General features: G+C 49.9%; 9 protein-coding genes across 9 annotated transcripts; 8 read left to right on the top strand and 1 right to left on the bottom strand.

Annotated features, from left to right (window-relative positions):
* The first annotated feature begins 86 nt into the window (after positions 1-86).
* ASPGLDRAFT_46363 (serine/threonine-protein kinase RIO1) lies at positions 87-2,234 on the top strand. Its single transcript, XM_022546432.1, has one exon. It carries the CDS (start codon positions 136-138, stop codon positions 1,834-1,836), a length of 1,701 nt encoding a protein of 566 aa, XP_022402055.1. The 5' UTR covers positions 87-135; the 3' UTR covers positions 1,837-2,234.
* A 225-nt stretch (positions 2,235-2,459) lies between these two features.
* Positions 2,460-5,247, top strand: ASPGLDRAFT_73965 (uncharacterized protein; the record flags this gene model as incomplete). The annotated part of the gene is made up of 9 exons (XM_022549711.1): positions 2,460-2,529; positions 2,649-2,952; positions 3,007-3,232; positions 3,282-3,438; positions 3,473-3,704; positions 3,753-4,019; positions 4,158-4,312; positions 4,363-4,515; positions 4,561-5,247. The coding sequence occupies 9 exons, from the start codon at positions 2,460-2,462 to the stop codon at positions 5,124-5,126; spliced, it is 2,130 nt and encodes a 709-aa protein (XP_022402056.1). The 3' UTR covers positions 5,127-5,247.
* Positions 5,248-5,958: 711 nt separating this feature from the next.
* On the top strand, positions 5,959-7,504 carry ASPGLDRAFT_1445425 (uncharacterized protein). Its single transcript, XM_022541819.1, has 3 exons — positions 5,959-6,085; positions 6,136-7,153; positions 7,264-7,504. Exons 1-3 carry the CDS (start codon positions 6,078-6,080, stop codon positions 7,273-7,275), a joined length of 1,038 nt encoding a protein of 345 aa, XP_022402057.1. The 5' UTR covers positions 5,959-6,077; the 3' UTR covers positions 7,276-7,504.
* Positions 7,505-7,732: 228 nt separating this feature from the next.
* On the bottom strand, positions 7,733-9,286 carry ASPGLDRAFT_66079 (autophagy-related protein 17; the record flags this gene model as incomplete). The annotated part of the gene is made up of 1 exon (XM_022548979.1): positions 7,733-9,286. One exon carries the CDS (start codon positions 9,284-9,286, stop codon positions 7,733-7,735), a length of 1,554 nt encoding a protein of 517 aa, XP_022402058.1.
* Positions 9,287-10,612: 1,326 nt separating this feature from the next.
* ASPGLDRAFT_124482 (F-box/WD repeat-containing protein) lies at positions 10,613-12,716 on the top strand (the record flags this gene model as incomplete). The annotated part of the gene is made up of 2 exons (XM_022540483.1): positions 10,613-10,939; positions 11,019-12,716. 2 exons carry the CDS (start codon positions 10,613-10,615, stop codon positions 12,714-12,716), a joined length of 2,025 nt encoding a protein of 674 aa, XP_022402059.1.
* A 437-nt stretch (positions 12,717-13,153) lies between these two features.
* On the top strand, positions 13,154-14,169 carry ASPGLDRAFT_57489 (uncharacterized protein; the record flags this gene model as incomplete). The annotated part of the gene is made up of 2 exons (XM_022548259.1): positions 13,154-13,220; positions 13,290-14,169. The coding sequence occupies 2 exons, from the start codon at positions 13,154-13,156 to the stop codon at positions 14,027-14,029; spliced, it is 807 nt and encodes a 268-aa protein (XP_022402060.1). The 3' UTR covers positions 14,030-14,169.
* An 89-nt stretch (positions 14,170-14,258) lies between these two features.
* Positions 14,259-15,254, top strand: ASPGLDRAFT_34973 (uncharacterized protein; the record flags this gene model as incomplete). The annotated part of the gene is made up of 2 exons (XM_022544492.1): positions 14,259-14,510; positions 15,075-15,254. 2 exons carry the CDS (start codon positions 14,259-14,261, stop codon positions 15,252-15,254), a joined length of 432 nt encoding a protein of 143 aa, XP_022402061.1.
* Positions 15,255-15,820: 566 nt separating this feature from the next.
* On the top strand, positions 15,821-16,966 carry ASPGLDRAFT_25175 (uncharacterized protein; the record flags this gene model as incomplete). Its single annotated transcript, XM_022543451.1, has 4 exons — positions 15,821-16,118; positions 16,197-16,319; positions 16,776-16,865; positions 16,917-16,966. The coding sequence occupies 4 exons, from the start codon at positions 15,821-15,823 to the stop codon at positions 16,964-16,966; spliced, it is 561 nt and encodes a 186-aa protein (XP_022402062.1).
* A 373-nt stretch (positions 16,967-17,339) lies between these two features.
* ASPGLDRAFT_34975 (uncharacterized protein) lies at positions 17,340-17,651 on the top strand (the record flags this gene model as incomplete). Its single annotated transcript, XM_022544493.1, has 1 exon — positions 17,340-17,651. The coding sequence occupies one exon, from the start codon at positions 17,340-17,342 to the stop codon at positions 17,649-17,651; it is 312 nt and encodes a 103-aa protein (XP_022402063.1).
* Positions 17,652-21,708: the final 4,057 nt, after the last annotated feature.

Genomic DNA, 21,708 nt, shown 5'->3' on the forward strand with positions numbered 1-21,708 from the left:
TCCTCAGGCCGCGGGGTCCTGCCGGGCGGTGAGAGTCCATAAGGTCCGCACTCAAAAAAAAAATCGTCGCAGCAGCAATCTCTCTTTGCGCTTTTTGTCGATTGTCAATTAAATTCGTCGCGGAGGTTTGATAAGATGACATCCGCCGATTCGACAGCAGGGCCGGCCGATGGTCTGGCGCCCTCCCATACCTACGTCCCTAACCAAGGCTACATGAACGCCGATGGCAGCGTCCCCGCGCTGGCGGGGCAAGATCCGGCACAACCAGAGGAAGGCGAGGAAGACGACGAGTACTACGATGACATTTTTGAGGAGGAAATGAACGAGGAGGAATTCATATCGTCGAACAACGGTGACCTGACGAAAGGCTACAACCGACAGCGCAAAGTGAACGAACTCGCCGCAGACCCTAATGCGCCGAAATGGACGTACCCCAAGACCAACACGCAGAAGCCCACGGTGAATACATATGCCTCCGTCGATGACCAGATTAACACCTTGACTCGTCATACTGGGAAGATCAAGCTTGATGATATGCAATCGGGGATGGCTGTTCGTGGTGACCGCGGCGGCGACAGGGCCGACAGAGCGACATCTGAGCAGGTGCTGGACCCGCGCACACGGATGATTCTCCTCCAGATGATCAACCGCAACATCGTCTCAGAGATCCACGGCTGCTTATCGACGGGTAAAGAAGCCAACGTCTACCATTCCATCTTCCATCCGGAGACCGACGAAGACGAAGAACCTCCAACCATCCACCGCGCAATTAAAGTCTACAAAACCAGCATCCTCGTCTTCAAGGACAGAGACAGGTACGTGAGTGGTGAATTCCGCTTCCGCTCCGGATACAACAAGAGCAACAACCGGTCAATGGTGAAGGTCTGGGCAGAGAAGGAAATGCGCAACCTCCGCCGTATATATGGCGCTGGCATCCCCAGCCCAGAACCAATCCAACTCCGCCTGCATGTCCTTGTCATGGGCTTCATCGGTACCTCCAAGGGTCGGCCAGCACCCCGTCTCAAGGACGTTGAATTCGACGTCCCCGAGCCGGAGACACGCTGGCGTACGCACTACATGGAGTTGCTGGGCTACATGCGCGTGATGTACCAGACCTGCCACTTAGTCCACGCCGATCTGAGCGAGTACAATATTCTCTACCACAAGGAGAAACTCTACATCATCGACGTCAGTCAATCCGTTGAGCACGACCACCCGCGCAGCTTGGAATTCCTGCGCATGGATATCAAGAACATCAGCGACTTCTTCCGCAGAAAGGGCGTCGACCCGCTACCCGAACAAACAGTCTTTAAATTCATCGTCTCGCCTGAAGGCCCCGCAACAATCGCAGAGACGAACGAGGAGATGTTCGAGGCGATTGAGAAACTTTACGAAGCGCGCGAGAACCAAACAGATGAGAACGAGCAAACCGCAGAAGCAGAAGTTGACGCCGCCGTCTTCCGTCAACAATATATCCCTCAAACACTTGAACAGGTGTACGACATTGAGCGCGATGTCGAGAAGGTCCGCGCAGGCGAGGGATCAGACCTCGTCTACCGTGACCTCTTAGCCAAGCACCGACCCAAGGAAGGCGAAGACGAGTCCGATTCGGAATCCGAGGGCGGCGTCTCCATGTCGGGCGGTTCTGACGCCGAGTCAGGGGATGAGTACGAAGACGAAGAGAAAACGCCCCGCGGAAAGCGCTTCCTGGATAAGGACACAAAACGCGAGCACAAGCAAAAGGTCAAGGAGGAGAAGCGGGCGCAGAGAGAGAAGAAGATGCCGAAGCACATGAAGAAGAAGATGGTTTCTGCTTCGTCGCGGAGGAAGAAGTAATCGACTTGCATTTTCTATATATCTGTATCTGGGAATGGGTTTGGGTTATGGTAGATAAAAGTTTCGGTACGGTTTATGATGGCGCTTACATGAGGTGATGACATAGATACTCACACATCAAATGCATATGAATACTTTGACATGTACTTTCTCGGTCTTTCCGTTACTTCAGTCCTCACGCTAAGCCCGGCTTGGGCCGCTTGAATCTTTTCGCCGATTCCCCAATCGCACTCGATTGCGGGAACAGCACCACCTGTGCTCCATGCCTACCATATCACAACCTCTAAACCCCGTTCTTGTGAGGTAGACCTCGATTAACCCGAAGTTCTGTCAGTATGCAAGTAAGTGGCCCTGCTGATCCAATCTTGTTTGCCGAGATTGGGGTTGCCAAGCCCGGGATTTGATCGAAATATGGGGTTGTGACAGCCGGCAAGCCTCTCGGGTCGTGCGCTTTCCTTATTCGGTATCGCTCCATCGAATGGTTGACATCTGTTGGGTTGGATGCCAAGCGTTGTCACAGCTATTAACTCTCAGGACCAGACTGCAACGACGTAACTTGGATGCTTAAGAGGTGTCTTGGACGCTTTGTCCCATGAATGCTGTACTTTGCATTTCTGTACAAGATGGCCGAGCATGAAGTAAAAAGTTGGGCTTCATTTCTGTCCAAGAACGGCCAACAAGCCATTTTCGCTGGTTTGATTACTCCTCTCTCATTTTTATATCACCTTAAACCATGCCAAACGTCAAAGGGGCGGTGGCTGCCCTAGCCGCTCTTTCTTTGGTCAATCCCGCAATCTTGCAAAATGCGAAAGTCGTCAAAAGCGACACCTCCTTCTACGGCCAAAGTCCCCCGGTCTATCCTTCCCCCGAAATGTCCGGCATCGGAGGCTGGGATGAAGCACTCTCCAAAGCCCAGGCAATGGTCTCGCAGATGTCGCTGGAAGAAAAGGTTAACATCACTGGAGGCTATGGGAGCAAGACCACGGGGTGCAGTGGTAATGTTCCCGCTATAGATCGTGTGGGGTTTCCGGGGATGTGTGTGCAGGATGGCCCGGCTGGTGCTAGAGGGGCGGAGGGGGTTAGTGGTTATCCGGCTGGTGTGCATGTTGGTGCGAGGTATTTTCTCACTTCACTCCTGGATAGTGTCTGTACATCTGCTGACATCTATAGCTGGAATAAATCACTCGCCTACGATCGAGCTTATGCAATGGCCGGCGAATTCAAAAGAGCAGGCGCCACACTGAGTTTGGGTCCCGCGGTGCTCGGTCCATTGGGTAGGATTGCTCGGGGGGAACGGAATTGGGAGGGATTCGGTGCGGACCCGTATCTCAGTGGTATATTGGTGGTGCAGTCTGTGGAGGGGACTCAGGATGGTGGTGTGGTTTCATGCACCAAGGTAGATCGACACTCCTTCGGCTATTGATGTATGAGCTAACCTCCGTCAGCACTTCATTGCAAACGAGCAAGAGGAATATCCGTTTAAGAAAAGAGACCCAGTCACCAACCACTCGATTGAGCCATCCTCGTCCAACATTGATGATAAGACCATGCATGAGGTGTACATGTGGCCCTTTGCGGATGCTGTTCACGCCGGAACAGCCAGTATATACCCCCAAGAGACTAATAAGATACGTAGTGTGCTCCTACCAACGCGTAAACAACAGCTACGCCTGCAAAAACCGCAAAGTCATGAACGGTCTCCTCAAAACCGAGCTCGGCTTTCAAGGCTTCGTAATGAGCGACTTCAAAGGCCAGAAAACAGGCATGGCAAGTGCCCGAGCCGGCATGGACATGACCATGCCCCTCGCAACCCCATATTGGGGCCCGCACGTCCTCGAAGCAGTCCGCAACGGCTCCGTTCCTGAATCGTAGCTTGAAAATATGGCCACCAGAATCATTGCCGCTTGGTACTACAGCAATCAGGATGACTCCAGCGTTCCCCTCGTTGGCTTGGGTCTTCCACCTGATCTACACAGCCCGCACGCCATGATCGACGCCCGGAACCCTGACGACGCAGATACCCTCTTGCAGGGCACAATTGAAGGCCACGTACTAGTGAAGAGCATCGACAAAGCACTCCCCCTAACAAAACCCCGCATGCTCGCCGTCTACGGCTACGACGCCAAAATGCCCGAACGAAACAATCCGTCCAACGGCTTCAACGACTGGACCCTAGGCTTCTAGTCGCACAATTACAACTCCGTTACCTGCGGTTTCGGACCCTACAAAGGGAAATTCCAAGTCCTCTTCTCCCCAATCGTCAACGGAACGTTAATGGGCGGTGGCGGCTCCGGCGCAATAATACCCTTCTATATCGACAGCCCCTTACAAACCCTAGAAACACGGGCCCGCCAGGACGCAACGCAATTATTCTGGGACGTCGTTATACCAAACGCAAACAGCACCGTTCCAGGCGCAGCAGACGCATGTCTAGTCTTCATTAACACTTTCTCCTCGGAAGGTGTCGACCGCCCGAGTCTCCGCGATGACTACTGAAACGCATTGGTAACCAATATCGCGTCCCAGTGCCCAAACACCATCGTAGCCATCCACAATGCCCCGGAATCCGTGTCGTGGACCAGTGGATCGACAATCCCAACGTCACCTCCGTGATCATCGCACATCTGCCCGGCCAGGACTCCGGCGCCGCCATCACAAAGATCCTTCCTCTACGGCGACGTAAGTCCCAGCGGTAAGCTACCGTACACAATTGCCCGGAATGAGTTCGACTACGCGCGCTTCTCGCACCCCAGGACCTTGGGAACTGGGATAAATATTTCCCGCAGGATAACTTCACCGAAGGCGTATTCATCGACTACCGCGCATTCGACGAGAACAATATCACCTCACGCTTCGAGTTCGGTTTCGGACTCACATATACAACGTTCAACTACACCAACCTCAAAATCTCAAACACCATCGACCCATCAACCCTCTCCCCCTTCCCCACGGGCCCTATAATCCCCGGCGGCCACGCTGATCTTTGGGACACAGTAGCCACCGTGACAGCCGACGTTACGAATACCGGGGACGTACCGGCCGCAGAAGTTGGACAGCTGTATATGAGTATTCCGGGCGAGGGACAGCCAGTTAGACAGTTGCGGGGATTTGATAAGGTTATGCTTGGGCCGGGTGAGACGAGAACATTTGAGTTTGGATTGCGGCGGAGGGATCTTAATATTTGGGATGTTGGGGTGCAGGGATGGAAGTTGCTTACTGGGGAGGAGTATGGGGTTGTTGTGGGGGAAAGTTTGAGGATGTTGGGTTTGAATGGGGCGTTAGTGTTGTAGGTGGTATAGAAAAAAAGAAACGGGGTGTACGAAAGAACGATGCTAGAGGCTAAATGATAGATGTACGATAGAAAGGAAGGACGATCGATTGATGTGGGGAACTAGAATACAGGCGGGCGACATACCCATATTTACGGATACATAATCGCATAAAGAAAGCATCTATCTAGAACATTCTATATAGCTGCAAGAGGAGCAGGCATTCCGTTTGAGTACGTTCGGATATATGCCTAGAGGTGGGAAGTCTGGTGGATATATACATTGTGATGTATGAGCTACACATATGTATACAACGAACACTCAGCAATACATATCCATTGCAAATTCTACCGATATCGAAATTCCTTGCATTGAAGAAACAGCATCCAAGATACTGCAGACAAATCGGAGCTCTCTTTGAAAATTGAATCTCATCCCAGTCCTTTTACCGCTAGACTGTCTCACGGTACATCTAGCATGGTTCAGCTAGCCACCTTAGCCCAAAACACAATATGTTCGTTGTGGAGTAAGCTGGGCGCTCACTGGCTACGTTTGTTGGTTTTGTAGCCGGAATGGACGTGACTGGGGAGGCGCCAGGAGCAAACATTCTGTGGCCTGGCCTTGTGCAACGCACCGGTTTCACACCGTCGTACAAACAATCCTGCCACCATATATGGGTGCCAGGTGCCCCTGGAATGTCTGCCGCTCACAACATCAAGGAATCTCAACCATAAAGTCGATTCAGCCAGTTCTGCTCACGGTATTCCAAAATGTCATCCAGGGCTTTCGAATTGATCGCTGCTCACGGCAGTGTTGAGGACGTGGTTGCTTCCGCAGCGAAGCAATGTGGAGTGGACAGCAGCAAAGTGCAAGACATATACCCTTGCACTCCCCTCCAAAAGGAGATGTTTTTGCATTCGCTATCGGGCAAGAAATCCCAGCTGGCCCGGGAGGTGGTCGAGCTCGCTGAGGATGTGGATGTCCCTCGTTTGCAACAGGCGTGGAACCATGTCTACCAGCGTTTTCCCATCCTGCGCACACGATTCGTCCGGACTGAGTCGGGAGAGCTTGTGCAAGTTGTCGTCCGAGAGGACCTAGCCTGGCAGTCACAAACAGACTATAAAACGGCGGATGCAGAGCACCTACCTGCCCTAGGAAAGCGACTGGCTCACTGGGCGCTGACCCCGGGGGACAAATCGTCGCCTAACGGTCATATGATCGTGACCATCCACCACGCTCTGTTCGATACCATCACGTTAGGCCACATCTTCAGTGCAGTCTACACAGCGTACCAAGGCATCCAGGTGCCCATGCAGCCCGTTTCCTTCGCATCCTTCCTAGCCCGCGTGGCCGAGAGCCAGGCCCAGAGACAAGACTCCCATACGTTCTGGCGCTCCTACCTCTCCAACTGCACAGCGTCCGCGTTTCCCGCCCTGCCGTCCCCGGACTACAAGCCAAACGCCAGCTGCGGCTCCCAGCGTCACATCCCGCTCCCGCCGTCCGTTGAACCGTCGTTGGAGCGGCATGGACTCACGCTGTTAACGCTCGTCCGCGGCGCATGGGCACTCATGCTGTCGAACCACTCCACCCCCGCCAACGACGTGCTCTTCGCCTCCCTCCTATCCGGTCGAAACGTCGCCCTCCCTGGCATCGACCACCTACCCGCGCCCACCCAAACACACGTACCAATCCGAATCTCAATACAACCCAACGAACCCACCCCCAACTTCCTATCCCGCATCCAGACCCAAGCAACAGCCATGACTCCCTTCGAACACGACGGCATAGACCACATCCACAGTATCGACGAACACGTCCGCGACACATGCAATAAAATCGGCCACTTACTCATAATCCAGCCGCTGCCGGCCGAGACCACGCCGGCTGAGTTCCCCGGGCGCATTGTCTCGGGGCCGAGGGTGGATGTGGCGGCGATGGGAGAGTTCACTTGGTATGGGCTGATGGTGCAGTGTATTATTCTTCCTGGGGGGGTTTTGGTGAGGGCTTGTTTTGATGATGGTGTTTTGTCGGCGGGGGCTATGGAGAGTGTCATTGATGGGTTTGGGCGGGCGTTGGGGGAGTTGGTGGAGGGGTTGGGTGTGTAGTTTTGGGGGTCGTTGGATGTTTTGGAGGGGGGGGGGGGGGGGGTTGATGGGAGATGTCGACTTGATTCGTGAATGACGCGGTGTTTGTATACTAAGATTCCAATATGTGCTCAATGGCATCCAGAAAGTTATGGTTGCTCAAGAAATCAAGTACATACATGCGAAGATATATATCGTGAACAGGCACTTAGCGCGATATATGTCCATTGCAAATGCTATTCATTCTAAATGTCGAAAAATCTGAAAACTAAAGAAATCGCACCAAGATACTGCGGCCATCAGAGCTCTCTTTTGATCTTCATTCCAGTCCTGTTACACTAGACCTCACGGTATCCGCAGCGCCTACATCTGTTGACACGACGCGGCGCGACGCAGAGTATGCGTCTGCGGACGATACCTTGAGTTCCCAGTGAGAATGGATGTTCGGTGTGGGCTGTGCCCGTTGAGTTCATCATGTGAGCCATATATCTATACAACGCAGTCGTTGACAGGGTTGTAGGATAGATGATGTCAGACCGACCATCATACGGACGAAGGGATATGCTTCGCTCTCGCCTTAAGCCGCACAAGAGCCTGTTCAACGACTGGTCGCGGGATGTTAGGGATAACTTCCCCATCTGCATCATCTCCCGACGCAGACTGCGCTCCTTCCTTAGTCTCGTCCGTGCCAACCCCCTCCTGGTCGTGAAAAGCATCCTTGAGATTCCCACCGGAAATGCGTCGGAATTCAACATGCATGGGCTCGCGGCTTAGGCCAGGCCATATGTCTGACGGAAGATAGTCGCCTTGCTCTACGCGGAAGGTTTCACGTGCGTTGACGTCTTCTTCGTAGAGATGGTCGAGCTTGTGTTGGGTTTCCCGGAGGACTTTTTCGACGCGCGCTCGGACGTGTTTCCGACGGGCGACTTCTAGGAGGAGTCCGTCGTAGGCGTCTAGGAACCCATCGTAGAGGGAGTGGAGGTCGGACAGGTCAGCTAGGCCGCCGTTGATGCGTTCGTTCTCGTCATTCCATACGTGCGTGAAGTTGTGTGCTTGGGCTATGTAGCTTGGTAGACGAGACGAGGCAAGAGAGGACAGATGCTCGTAGACGTTAGTCGTGGCTTGATAGACTGCCAGCAAAACATCGCGTTGGGTGAGAAGGTTCTCCAGAACGGATTCCATATCTCCAATTCGGTCTTGGATCTCCATAACCACGTCTTCCGCCTCGGCTGCATCTTTGATTAGCACATTCACCATCTCGCGATAATGCGACTCGCTCAAAGGATCCATTGGTACATTTAGGTTGGCATTAAGACCCTCTCGGACAGGAACTCCAGTTGGCATGTCGCCGGTGATGGATTGTGCAGCGGCCCCACCACCCTCTGTATGCTTGACGGCCATGACGCAGAGGTCGAAGTGCTCCACCAAGGATTCGAGCAAGTTGGCCATTTCCTGCGCATGCATTTCTAATGAATACAGCATTGGTGGTAATGATGAGGGCGATGGTAGACTGGAGTTGGAGTCGGAGGATGATGCAGAGGCCGATGGAGAGGACCGTGAGGATGCCATCTTGGTGGCAGCCCGATAATGGCCCAATGCTTGCTTGATGGACCCCAGCTCATTGTCGAATGCGGCGTTGGAGGAATCCAATTCCGCCTGTGCGGTATTGGTTGTATCGATGGAACTTTTCAACGCGGCATTAAGCTCTTCGACCCCGCGCTCGTCTACGAAATCACGAAGACTCCTGGGTTCTTCCCCCTCTGGTCGAAACGACGCATGGACAATAGTCTCTCGTAACAGATCCAGGGTCTTCCGTAATCTTACATCGGCGGCATCCAAGCTCTTGAGCACACTGGCGAATTCCGTCCGACCGCGCAGGGATATCTCCTCCACCTCCGTACGAACATTGTATAAAAGCCGCAACTGGTTATTTAATCCACGACGCAGGAAACCCGTTCGGGCAGAAACCACCACACTCTCTTCCAGGGCTGAGCGGGCGGAGGTGACGATTTCATTAGCCCGCGCGACATGATTGATGGAGGACAGGGACCTCTTTGCGGCAACGAGGTGAGAAATGAGAGTATCCAATTGAGGCATTTGGTCAGTCTGGGGATGGGTGATCCCTGTCGTGGATGCATTGCCATCACTGGGAGCCGAGGAGGACTGCGAGGATGATGCCATTGTGGAGGGGCGTTGCGCCAGCTGCGCTCGCAATTATGAGGCAAGGTTGGGCAGGATTAGAACAATGAAATGGTTCCGAAGTGATCTGCTAATAGTCGCAACCTTATAATATAGACGGGATACAGGGATCGGGGGTCACTTCATCGTGGGTCTGTCTGTGTTCTGGATGCAGAGATATCAGCATTCCGACATTGTCACTTGCGGCGAATCGTGCGACAATGTTTTATGACGCCATTTCTTGGGCTGATTGCTTTCCAGTGATAGATCACGAATAGGGGATAACCAGAAATAGACAGAATGGGAGACAGACTCACTGCAACGGACCTTGCTGGCGTAATAGCAGATGACGTGATGGGCGGGACCTTGACAGTTCTTCAATGAGAGGGTAAAATACTTTGAAATAGAATAATAGCTGTAGCTCTAGCTCGTGTTAGTGATAATAGTGATTGTAGTGATAGAGTGGCAGAGGCAGAGGGAGTAGTGGTGGTGTGGTGGTAGAGAAGCTCTACGGGTGGTAGATAACTAGGCCGCCGTCTGCGGATATCCGTTGTACAGGTACTTGTACAGGTACTTTTTACACTGAAACAAAGCCCCGGATAATTCACACCGCTAGACACCGCAGAACGGGTCTCTGCACGAATCCTCCATACTCTATACGGAATCCGTCGATCCTCCAGAGAAAGAAAAAAAAAAAGAGAGATTGGAGAATCACGTGATATTCCTGAATAGGTTTAGTGTGGAAATCACGAGTTGCCGCCATGGACTTGCGTGATTCTTGGAGACTTTAGAGCCATCTTGAGTACTGTCAATGTCGTGATTTATTATTCTCTGCAGCATTCCTTCTTCTCTCTATTTTCTCCCTGTGGCTGGTCCATATTTAAATTCTCCTATCGCCCCCCTGTTGATGTCTTGCTTGAGACCCCCATATAATACTCCATACTGATTGTTATCGGCGACCTCGGTGATCTGCGCCTGTCTCTGCCCGCCACGGTCCTCTCTTTACCTATTACTACCTTGATATCGGCCTCTTTCTGCGCTCTTTCGATATTCTACTTGTCTGTGTTTGCGCTATACTGCACTCGTTCTTCCATTTGCCGACGACTCATATACCCTGTGAGTTCGGGGCGGACCTTGTGTCGCATCGAGTTGGCACCGCCTGAACGAACTACTCTGCAACGACACTACACTATCGTGGTACAAGCTGAATCGCACGTTATTCGCGACCAAAAGGAGAATATAACCATGGAACTCTCACGCGAGTCGCCCTCCAAGTCCATCTTTGGTCCCTCCGACATGGTTAGAGAGTCGGATGGGGATGACTCCGACTCCAGCCAGTCCACGCCCCACTACAGCAGCAGGGCAACACCGACGACACCTGCGAAGCTCGCCAACAAAAATGTTGCTCCGTTTCTTGCCAAACACATCCCCGAACAGTACGCTCCTCTAGGTTCTCGCGCCGGTGAACAGTCCGATTCCTACAAAGCCAATTCCAAATATTGCTATCGCCACCGCCCAGATCTCAAGTGCCGGCGACAGGCTGACGAACCCTCAATGGACAAATTACAGCACGTACGTCCCCCCTCCTCCCCTCTCCCGTTCTAGCTGCCAAAATACCGTGATGGGAGAAAATTTTGCTGACTCAATGTAGGATCTAGAAACGCTCCCTCAGAGCGACCAACAAGGCATCGCACATGTCTGGTCGCTCTTTTCAGCCGCCCCTGCCAAGCATCGAAAACTCATGCTCCAAGGGATCATGTCCCAATGCTGTTTCCCGCAACTGTCGTTCATATCCGCCACCGTCCGTGACCTGATTCGAATCGATTTTATGACCGCCCTTCCGCCGGAGATTGCATTCAAAATTCTTTGCTACCTCGACACGACCTCTCTCTGCAAGGCGGCCCAGGTGTCGCGACGTTGGCGCGCGCTAGCTGACGACGATGTGGTTTGGCATCGCATGTGCGAACAACATATCCATCGCAAATGCAAGAAATGCGGTTGGGGTCTGCCCTTGCTCGAGCGCAAACGACTCCGGGAGTCCAAGCGCGAAATCGAAATGCGCGCCACTGCCACAACATGGGACGTCAGCGGACCATCCCCGACTCTCACGGCTGCGCAGGACACCGAAAACCGTGAAGAATCCCCGGCTGCGTCAGAATGCGCGGGCACGAAACGAAAGCCCGAATCAAGCGAAGATGAAACGGCAATGGTCAAGCGTCATTGCACTTCGTTGTCCTCCGGTACGGAGAATGCAGAGGACTACTATAAGACCAAATACAGGCCGTGGAAAGATGTGTACAAGGATCGGTTCAAGGTTGGGACGAACTGGAAGTATGGACGATGCTCGATTAAGACGTTCCGTGGACACACCAACGGCATCATGTGTTTGCAGTTTGAGGATAACATACTGGCGACCGGATCGTATGACGCGACGATCAAGATTTGGGATACCGAGACCGGCGAGGAACTTCAAACTCTCCGGGGACATGAGTCCGGTATTCGCTGTCTGCAATTTGACGACACCAAGTTGATCAGTGGCAGCATGGACCGGAGCTTGAAGGTGTGGAACTGGCGCACTGGCGAGTGCATCTCCACCTACACTGGTCACCGTGGTGGTGTCATTGGTCTACACTTCGATTCCACCATCCTCGCCTCTGCTTCCGTTGACAAGACGATTAAGATTTGGAACTTTGAGGACAAGTCAACCTGTCTCCTGCGTGGACATTCGGACTGGGTCAATGCAGTCCGGGTCGACACCAAGTCGCGCACCGTGTTTTCGGCTTCGGATGACTGTACAGTCCGGCTCTGGGACTTGGATACCAAGAATTGCATCCGTGTCTTCCATGGCCACGTTGGTCAAGTGCAACAGGTTGTCCCTCTTCCTCGGGAGTTTGAGTTTGAGGAGCATGATGCGGAATGCGAAAACGACAACGTGAGCACGACTTCTGGTGACTCCGATGCGGCGTCGCTCCAGGCTACTCTAGGACTTGAGCCGAACGAGTCATCTGCCTTTGGACCGTCCTTCGACAATGGTCGTCCAGCACCACCGCGCTACATGATTACCAGCGCATTGGACTCTACAATTCGGCTGTGGGAGACCACTACAGGTCGGTGCCTGCGCACGTTCTTCGGCCATCTGGAGGGAGTTTGGGCCCTGGGTGCTGATACGCTCCGGATTGTGACTGGAGCGGAGGATCGGATGGTGAAGATCTGGGATCCCAGAACTGGAAAGTGCGAGCGCACTTTCACCGGCCATTCGGGGCCGATCACCTGCATCGGACTTGGTGATAGTCGATTCGCCACCGGAAGCGAGGACTGCGAAGTCCGCATGTACAGTTTCCGAAGTTAATTTTTTTTCTTTCTCTTTCGTCTACTATCGATTTATATGTTATGATCCTTCGCGGCGCACGGTTCTACTACACATCGACTTGTTTATTTTACTGCTTGCATTTTGGTCGATGAAATACCCCGAACTGACGTGTTATTGTTTTCAAAGGTCATGGAAGGATATTGGAAGGTTTTGGATGCAAGGTGTCTGGCGTTTTGGTTTTTTGTCGGGTGTACTTACATACCAAAGTCGATAACTATGACAGCAACGAGTAATGTTTATGTTCTCAACACACTTTCTTGGTACCGGCGTATGAAGCCGGGGTCGGACGTTGGAAGTATAGCACTTGTCAGGATTGCATCACTGGTGCCTGTCTCCTCATTGTAAAAGTGCCTTTATCCCGAACATCAGCACACATTTCTGTTTTCATTTACGCGACAAGCAATCGATCACTGAAAATGGTCTACGGCACTCAAAACGAAGACCCCGAACGGGGCGAATACCGCAGCCTCTACAGTGACCAAGGTACCCCCCCTCCCCACCCCCCAAAACCCCATCATTGGATTCCATCCAAAACTAACTCCAACGACGAAGACGGAGACGACACCCCCTCCACAACCCCCCTCTACACCCACCCATCAACCGCCCCCAACGCCAACAACCCCGAATTCATGTCCAAACCCAACCCCCGCCGCCGTTCTTGGATCCAATTCCAACAAAACCTCCGCCTCCCAACCTCAACCGAAGTATCTACCATCGCAAAAGCCGTCTTCGGCGCGCTGGGTTTCATAATCGGCATCCTGGTGTGCACGCTCGCCATCATCACATTGATTTACGGCTGCACGGAGGTCGTGAATAGTATCCGGCATGTCGACGATCCTAGTCCCTATCGTCGTCTCAGTGATTACCAGGGGTATGTAGCCGTGGAGGATGATATAGATGATCCGTATCCGTATCCTTACTCTTACCCCCTGACTGATGGCGGTGGCGATGTGGATACGGCGCCTAAAGCGATGACAACAAAGTCAGGCATCGAGGTTGCTTGCTTCGGGGAAGCGGGTACTTGTGAAGCTAGTCTTTCGGAGTTGATGCGGATCCCGCAGGCGACGAGGGTTGCGGTTATTACGGATGGGGAGGCTTGGAGTGATATTACGGGGGAGGATCTGGATGGGGATGTTGATATTGATGGCGATGGGGATGGGGATGAGGGGGAGTTTCCGGATGAGTTGGCCTGTGGGAATATGTGGATGGAGGAGGATGAGGGAGTAGTGGTTGATGAGCTGGAGTATGTATCCATGCTGGATCGGTTGTGGAATGGATTATTTGGGGGGTGATTTTGTTTACTTAGGGATTGGGTGGGTTTGGTGTTAGGAGGGATAATTGTTATCGTTTTGTTTCTTTTTGTTTCCGTGATACGGGTATAGTAGCCCTATTTCGATATAGTGATCAATATTGCATCATGACGATATGTGGCCTAATTTTTCTTTTTGTCTCCCTTTGAACCTATAGAATCCAAATACATGTAGCATCGACAAACCTCACGATATTCGCTCAACCAGAAAAATGCCCTACGAACCCTGCTCCCACGAAGACAAAGACCTCGACCTCGAACAAGGCGACGTCGAGATCGAATTCGAACGCGGGAGCCAGTGCGAGAGCGATTCGGAATCCGAGTTCAGCACCCCTATTTATACACCGTCTTCATCTACATTTTCATCTCCCGCACCTGACCAGCAGGAACAACAACGGCCAGAACAACAGAATGAATCCCAGTCTGAGTCTCAATCACAATCAAAAACACAACCACAAGCAGCGGTATACCAAATACACTACTACCCCAATAAAGTCTTGGAGTGTAGTTTCTGGGATGTGGCGGGGTTTGTTCTGGCGTTCGTTTTGCTGGTGATTTTGGGTGTTGTTTGGGTCGAGGCGGTTAGGAATGCGGATTGATTAAGAAGTGGTTAATAGGGGTGGTTTGGAGTCAGGGTAACTGACAATCGTGCTGTATTGGAGGTCTGAGATTTTCTTAAAACGAATTACTGAGGTGTTGCTATTTCGGAGTCATATGTTGCATTTGTGATCGTGTTGTTCGTATACATATGTTCGTCTTCTCAAGTCGGTGGCTTGGATTTTTAGTATTATCAGTCTAGTCATAAAGACTTTGTCATGTCGATGCCTAGTTATCAGGACTTTTCTCTGCGCCTTGTTTCTGTTCAATACCCATCCCCATCTCTCACCAGAAAACGGCAATCAAAGCAAGAAACAACCAAAATGGGTTTGATCCAGTCCGAGCTCAACACCTTCTCCTCAAAACTAGATGACCAAGAGCAGCAAATTGAGCAACTACAACAATATGAGGCGCAGATCTAACAACTCCAGGAAGAGCAACAGCAACAGCAAGAGGAGCAATATCAGTATGAGATGCAGAACCAACAACTCCAGCAGCAGCTAGAGGATCAATTTAAGCAACTACAGCAATATGAGGCACGGATCCAAGAACTCCAGGAAGAACATCAGCAGCAGCTAGAGCAGATACATGAGCTACAATGGTACGAATAACAGGATAAGACACAGTCCCAGTGGTAGCCCCCGGTTAAATTCCATCGCAGTGGGGTTTATAGTGGTGCTTCTTGGTACTTTCCTTTTGGGCCTGAGTTGTGTTTCAAGACTGGGGCAGTGCTGGAACTGGGACTGATACTGCGACGATGACTTCAACGGCGGCTCGAATCGTGGCCGGGATGCCTGGGACCTAAGTGCTATTACTGTGGTTTATTGTATTGATGGACAGGTCTCATTGTAGCTTATTAGTTTCCTGAGTCCTACATAGCGCTGAATTTTCGATCTAACCGTGTTCACCTTTTCTACGCGTATTCTACTCCCACCCTCAATCATTATAAAAGCTCCAAGGGTGATGGTTGATATGGAAAAGTAGTTACTTCGGATTGTATGTGATTTTTTTTAGTATACAATCTACCGGGAGGTGGCCTGAATTCTCAGTACAAGTAATGTAGCCATCAGGGTTTCGTCACATAGATATGAAGTTTTAATTTTTAATTTTTTAATTATTTTATACTTTACAACCGTCTACGCTGTCTTCCCCAAGCGCAAACAGACAAACAAGCAAAATGGGCTTCACCTACAAGCGCTGTTCAGACTCAGACAAGGACCTCGAACGAGGTGACTTTGAGTCCGAGTCCGAGCTCAACACACCCACCCCCGATCTGTCCGCATACCTGTCAAGCCTAGAACAGCAACAGCAGCAGCTGGCGCAGAAACTAGAGCAACAGGAGCAACAGGAGCAACGTAATAAGACCCAGTCCCGTTGGGAACGCTTGATTGAGTATGATCCAGATGGGTTCTGGAATGTGAAGCCTTCGGAGCTTGGGTGTTGGTTTATATCATTTATTGTGATAGTGTTTGTTAGTACGATGATATGACCTACGCATACCCTCCTATGAAAGACATCGAAATGGGAAAGTACGATACTACTCTCGACTTCAGACTCTCTCCCGTCATACAAAGCAGTACTACTCTCTCAATCCGTATTGGAACTGGACCGAAAATACGACCATCCTTACTGGGAGAAGAATGAAGACCAAGATGAATCAATGGAGTCCTTCTTTTGTGTGGAGTGCATCCTCGAAACCTTGGACGACTTCTTGACCAATATTTTAACAATTTATGTCTTCCTACTCTTTTCTTGGGTACCTTCCATTCTTGTGTCTCCTAATTTGGCTTTATATGTGTATTTGATTTCTTTTTGAGATTTATGCTCTAGACGGAGCTGCAGCTAAATGCTACTACTACCACCACCACCACTACTACTACTCTAATTCACTGTGGATGCTTTTCCTTTCTCCGTATGGTGTTTTCTCGGATCTCTCATTATTCCAATGCTTAGCTGGCGTATTGGCCTATTTTGAGTCGTAGAATCTTTGAGCATTTGAAAAGGTGGCCTGCCTAGTAGTTTGGCCTTAGTTTCGTGACAGATCCTTCCAATGGGTGCCTATCTCGCATCTGAACAACTTACACCTTCACTTCAATAGCATAAATTTATCGCTATACTGCTGGCGCCAATAGTAAACATGGGCAATGTAGGCCATAATGATCATCGGAGCGAGTCAGACCTCGAACAGGGCGAGTTTGACAATACAAGCGATGAGGATTCAGGTATATATCTTCGAAAAATATGACAAGACATTATACTAACAAATGAAACAGGAATTGGCACTGTGAATCCTTCATCGTCGAACCATGACCAACGAGACTAACAGGACCCGGTAACGCAGCCGCAGCCGCAAAACTGGTCCTTGAATTACAATTGCCGTGACTGGTGCAATAGCACTAGGACTGATGATATATTTCGCTGGAAGAGCCCGTGGCAGTTGGTCGTAGAACGATGATTATGGAATCAAAGATGGAGAAGAGCGAATATTACCACTCTGCGTTAGAGTGTCTGGACTTTTCTTTGATTGCCAAGCTCTGTTAAAAATTTTTAAGTTATAGTAACCAGTCGGTTAATCCCTCGTTCAGCCCTAGTATAACCCCGCTATCAATCCAATTATTAACATTGCATCACATATATATATGCCTTCGAGAGTCCAACATTTATCTTGGAATTCATCATTCCAAACAAACAGCGCAATGGCGTACACAAACCCGCTTCATCATGGCTCCGAGCAAAACGACTCCAAAACGCCCTATCCGGTCACGACGAACCTCGAAAAACAACCAAACCAGAACCAACTTCCACGGTCCTACTTCTCTGGAAGGCTTTGGGGAATGTTCAACAACGAACTGGCCGAGATTGGAAAAATGACACTGGTGATGGCCTCTGTGATGCTGTCCATAGCCTCTCTGCTTGTCTCTTGCGAGCTTTTTTTCATTATCCCCAGCGCCATCCTCAAGATTGGGGACTCGGTGATGGCGTATATCCAATCAATCGGAGGAGAATAAAAAGGTGATAATTGCTCTTAGATCTAGTTTTGTATCAATGCAGGGCTTCTTATGTACTGCTTTGTTGCTCTTACTGTGGCTGGAACTGCCTGTATGGCTCTATGTTCACAATAGTATCAGATTCATCACTTCCAAATGAGATTAAGTCATAACCAATCTAAGCATCAGGATTGCATAAAAGTCTGAATCTCAACATTTCCATCACTTCGACTTTACCCCCTACTGCTCTTCGAGAAAGCAGGGCACAGAGACCATGACCTGCAAATGCGGTCCCGAACGGGGTATGAAAATCCCTGAAATAGGTACGTTTTGATTATCCTCATACAGTAAGGGAAATGTCTAAAATCAACCCAACCAGATATACCCCAGCGGCCACTCTCCCCGACAGCTCGGATACCCCCGTTTGATAAACCACAATGTCCAGACTGTTACTTCTGTTGCCACAGGAAAGTCCCCAGCCTCCTATTGTGGGCATATTCGGGAGAAATCGCCACGGTAATTATGGTAGCAGTGACTGGCCTGTTAATTTGTTCGTGCCACGCTCAATGGGGATAGTAAGGATATGGTTGCGATGAATATGGCGGGACTAGAGTTAGGGCAGGAGGCAGGGGATATTGCTGCTGCTAGGACTACTTTTTTTGTCGACATACCTAAGACTTACTTTGATGGATGTTAATCAAATTCATTCAGCTAGCCCTAATCAGAGTTTTCAGTAAATTTTTCATCTTGCCATCAGCATTACATCACGAAGACAAGATGCAGTATTTTCTCTTCCTCATATCAAAAAACATTTCTGATAACTAACACCATGACCGACGTAGAAACGCGAGGCCCGGAATGGGGCGATACTGATGGCTCGGGTTCAGATACAAATTCAGGCATGTCCTCAGCATTCACAGATACGACTAGAAAAACATTAACTAATAAACTAACTAACCAGTTGTTACTCTTTCATATGCATCGCGAGCATTATTGTCAATACCAACAGTAAAACCAATAACGCCAATCCTCCCGAAAAGACCAGCGCAGCCCCGAGTTAAATCTTTGGACCACCGAAGACGTCGCTGCTACAGCAACACCACAGGTGTAGCCATGTGTGTCTTCTTTACAATTCTCTTCGGAGCATTTGCCGTTTTTATCGTCGGCGTGGTGGTATATGTCACCAAGTATTGGAAATCTTAAAATGGATGCTGTTGCTGGGATTTGCTTCAACTCCGGTGTTGTTGTTTTTATTATTCTTATGGCTTTGATACCATGAGATCTGCAAGATTTCAAGTGACTACGGTCGCTATTTATCGAGCTAATCAGGTGCTTGAACATCCGCCCATATATATTACTGCCACTCTCCGAAGCGCCAGCGTGGTTAAACCCCGAGAAAGACCAATCTCAACGTCCCAGGAGCTGCTATGTTTCTTTCTGGATTATCACTGCGCTGATATCATTTGGGATCGCGGGCCCCATGCTCCTATTGTTGAGTTCACAGTGTTCTATCTAGTCCCAGATGTCAGTGTAGGGACTTTTTGTGTACCTTCTATTTGCACTATACATGATGTTCTTTCGACTTTTCCAGCTATCATCTTTTTGCCATGCTACGAGTTCCTATATTCTATCTAGCTATCAGAATTGCATCATTAGATGCCTTGGGTGTCTGGTGTACACGGTTTTCCCTTCCAAAAATCGTAATTATTCTCGAATCTAGTTTTTTACACCATGACCGACGATAAAAAAGAGCCAGACCCTGAACGGGGAGTGTGCGAAACTGCTACCCGTGTGGATTCAGGTACGCTGTTACTAAATCTAGAGCTAGAAGGAGAGACAAGAGACGACAAGGAGGAAGAAAGAAAGCCCAAATAACAAATGTAACCAGACACTGACTTATCATCACCGGACCCCGTCCAACATCATGACCAACTTCAACCGCGACGGTAATATAACTATGAGCAATTCTTCGCAACTTCGTGCTGTTACTGCTCCTTGCGGGGATTAGGGTCGGAGTGTGGGCATTGACTGAATATGCTTGACACTGGTCGTTTAAGATTGGCGGAAATGAGGTTTGCACTACTGTAGTCTCTGCAATCGACTTCTGCTTCCATAATGCTTTGGAACCACTCGCTATTTAGCTATCATCCTCGTTGTTGTGTTATTATACTAGTGGAGCATACAATTCCCAGGAGAGTCAAATATTGATCAAGTCAGTTTATCAGTCACCTCTGGCTTTCGTAAGCAATACAGTGAGCTTTTCTTACTTGTTTTAATCCAAGTCCTCATCTCTCTATTTTCGACTCGCTGGTTTCGTTTCGGTGCCCCGTTGCGGTACCTGGTTCCATATCTAGCTAGTTGATCACTTGTATCTATTCTGTATGAGCCCTATGAATGTCCGCTTACTCCCATCCAACGAACTATGGAGATGTTCTTCGCTCATCAAAAAGAACCAGCTTTGGAAAGTGGCGAAGGTCATAATCTACAACAAATGGATCTAGGTATGCATTTCAAAATGTACAGTAAGAAAATGAGCGAAAGCCAATTACAAACTCAGCATGCCATCCAACAGTAATACTAAGAACGACCGCAACCCCAATATCAATACAAATACAAAGTAGACTTCAGCAACCGCTGTTGCAGCAAAAATGTAGTCATAATAGTTGTTGCAATAATTGTTTTAGGAGCGGTGATTCTTACTACCATAACTGTCAGTGTTCCAAATGACAATGCAGGTGTTTAAAATGAGGATCAAACTTGCGAGGCTGGCTCTACGACTTATGGATCTGGGACTTGCTTTTTTATTGTTTACGTTCCTACTTTTATGATACCAAGCCAATTAATTACTAGTGTTGGGTCGATTAAATACGTATGGAGCGCAGACAAACAGCATTTCTTATCAACAAGTGACAATCAAACGTATGTTTCGAATTCCCTCGAAGGTGAGTAAGAGGCTAGATAGGGAAAAAAAAAGACAAACTCGAATGAAAATAGCAACCTGATCCCTACCTTTATCGTTACCCGTCGATCATAATCCTATACCCCCACAAGATGGAGACGAATTATCCTAATCATATTTTTCTGTTGCGATACCTTAGGCACAATCTCGGACACCATCTCAATCTAACCATCAAGACTGCGTCATAGGATGCCTAGAGAGGTTGCCTAGCAGATATTTGTATGCGTCAAAGTCAACCTTTGAACGTTTCATCCAAACAAGTTCGTCCAGAAAAGCAAAATGGTCTATACGGGCCGTCAAGACGAAAATTCGGGATGGGACCCTGTCATATGGGATGCAGGTATGCTTTCCGAGACAAAAGAAGAAAAATGGCAAAGCTCAATGGCAAACTCAATCAACCAGGTTCTCCCCCTCCATACACGCTATCATCAAGCCCTCCTCCTCCCTCTTACAAAGCCGTGTCATCGCGCTCAAGCTCTCCTACGCCAATATCAACACCACCATCAGAGCTAAACCCCGAGCTCGGTGATATCCAGCACGGCCAAGCCTCGTCCCAACATGCACATCAACCATTTGACTCTCCCCATTCTCCTAAGAAAAGAAGGGGCTGCTTCAACAGAAAGGTGGCCTGGATACTTGGCATATTTATCTTGCTGGGGATCATAGCCACCATAGTCAGCACGTGCATTATACTTATTCCACGTCGTGGCAGGGAAGATATGAACGCAGAAGCTGCGCCGGTGGTCGAGCCGCAGCCACAACCACAGCCGGAATGGATATTATTTATTATTATTTAATCAAGTTTATTGTCCATACCGAGCCCTAGAGCTATGACAGACCATTATCCGTGGACTTGAGGCCGTTAGCTATTCTACAGTCTCTTATCCCTATAAGTTCCTGGGGCACTAGCCCCCTTCCATACTCTTTCTGATCCTTTTCCTCGCCCCAGACCGCCTGTTTGCGCAGGGCTTTCGAGCACAGTGCTCTCCTTGTGTTTCGTGCGGAATGGGTGCGGCCTAGGCTGACTCCAGCTTAGGCTACCCTTCCTGCTATCCTTCTCCTGTTCGAATTGCCTCCTCCAATGCTTCCAATCCCCATTCATCGTCCCTTTGGGCCCTT

Source organism: Aspergillus glaucus (assembly GCF_001890805.1).
Source record: "Aspergillus glaucus CBS 516.65 unplaced genomic scaffold ASPGLscaffold_8, whole genome shotgun sequence".
In the NCBI taxonomy this organism is placed as follows: Eukaryota; Fungi; Ascomycota; class Eurotiomycetes; order Eurotiales; family Aspergillaceae; genus Aspergillus; species Aspergillus glaucus.

Excerpts from the sequence above, each read along its gene's own strand:
- ASPGLDRAFT_46363 (XM_022546432.1), top strand. The coding sequence starts at position 136 with ATGACATCCGCCGATTCGACAGCAGGGCCGGCCGATGGTCTGGCGCCC.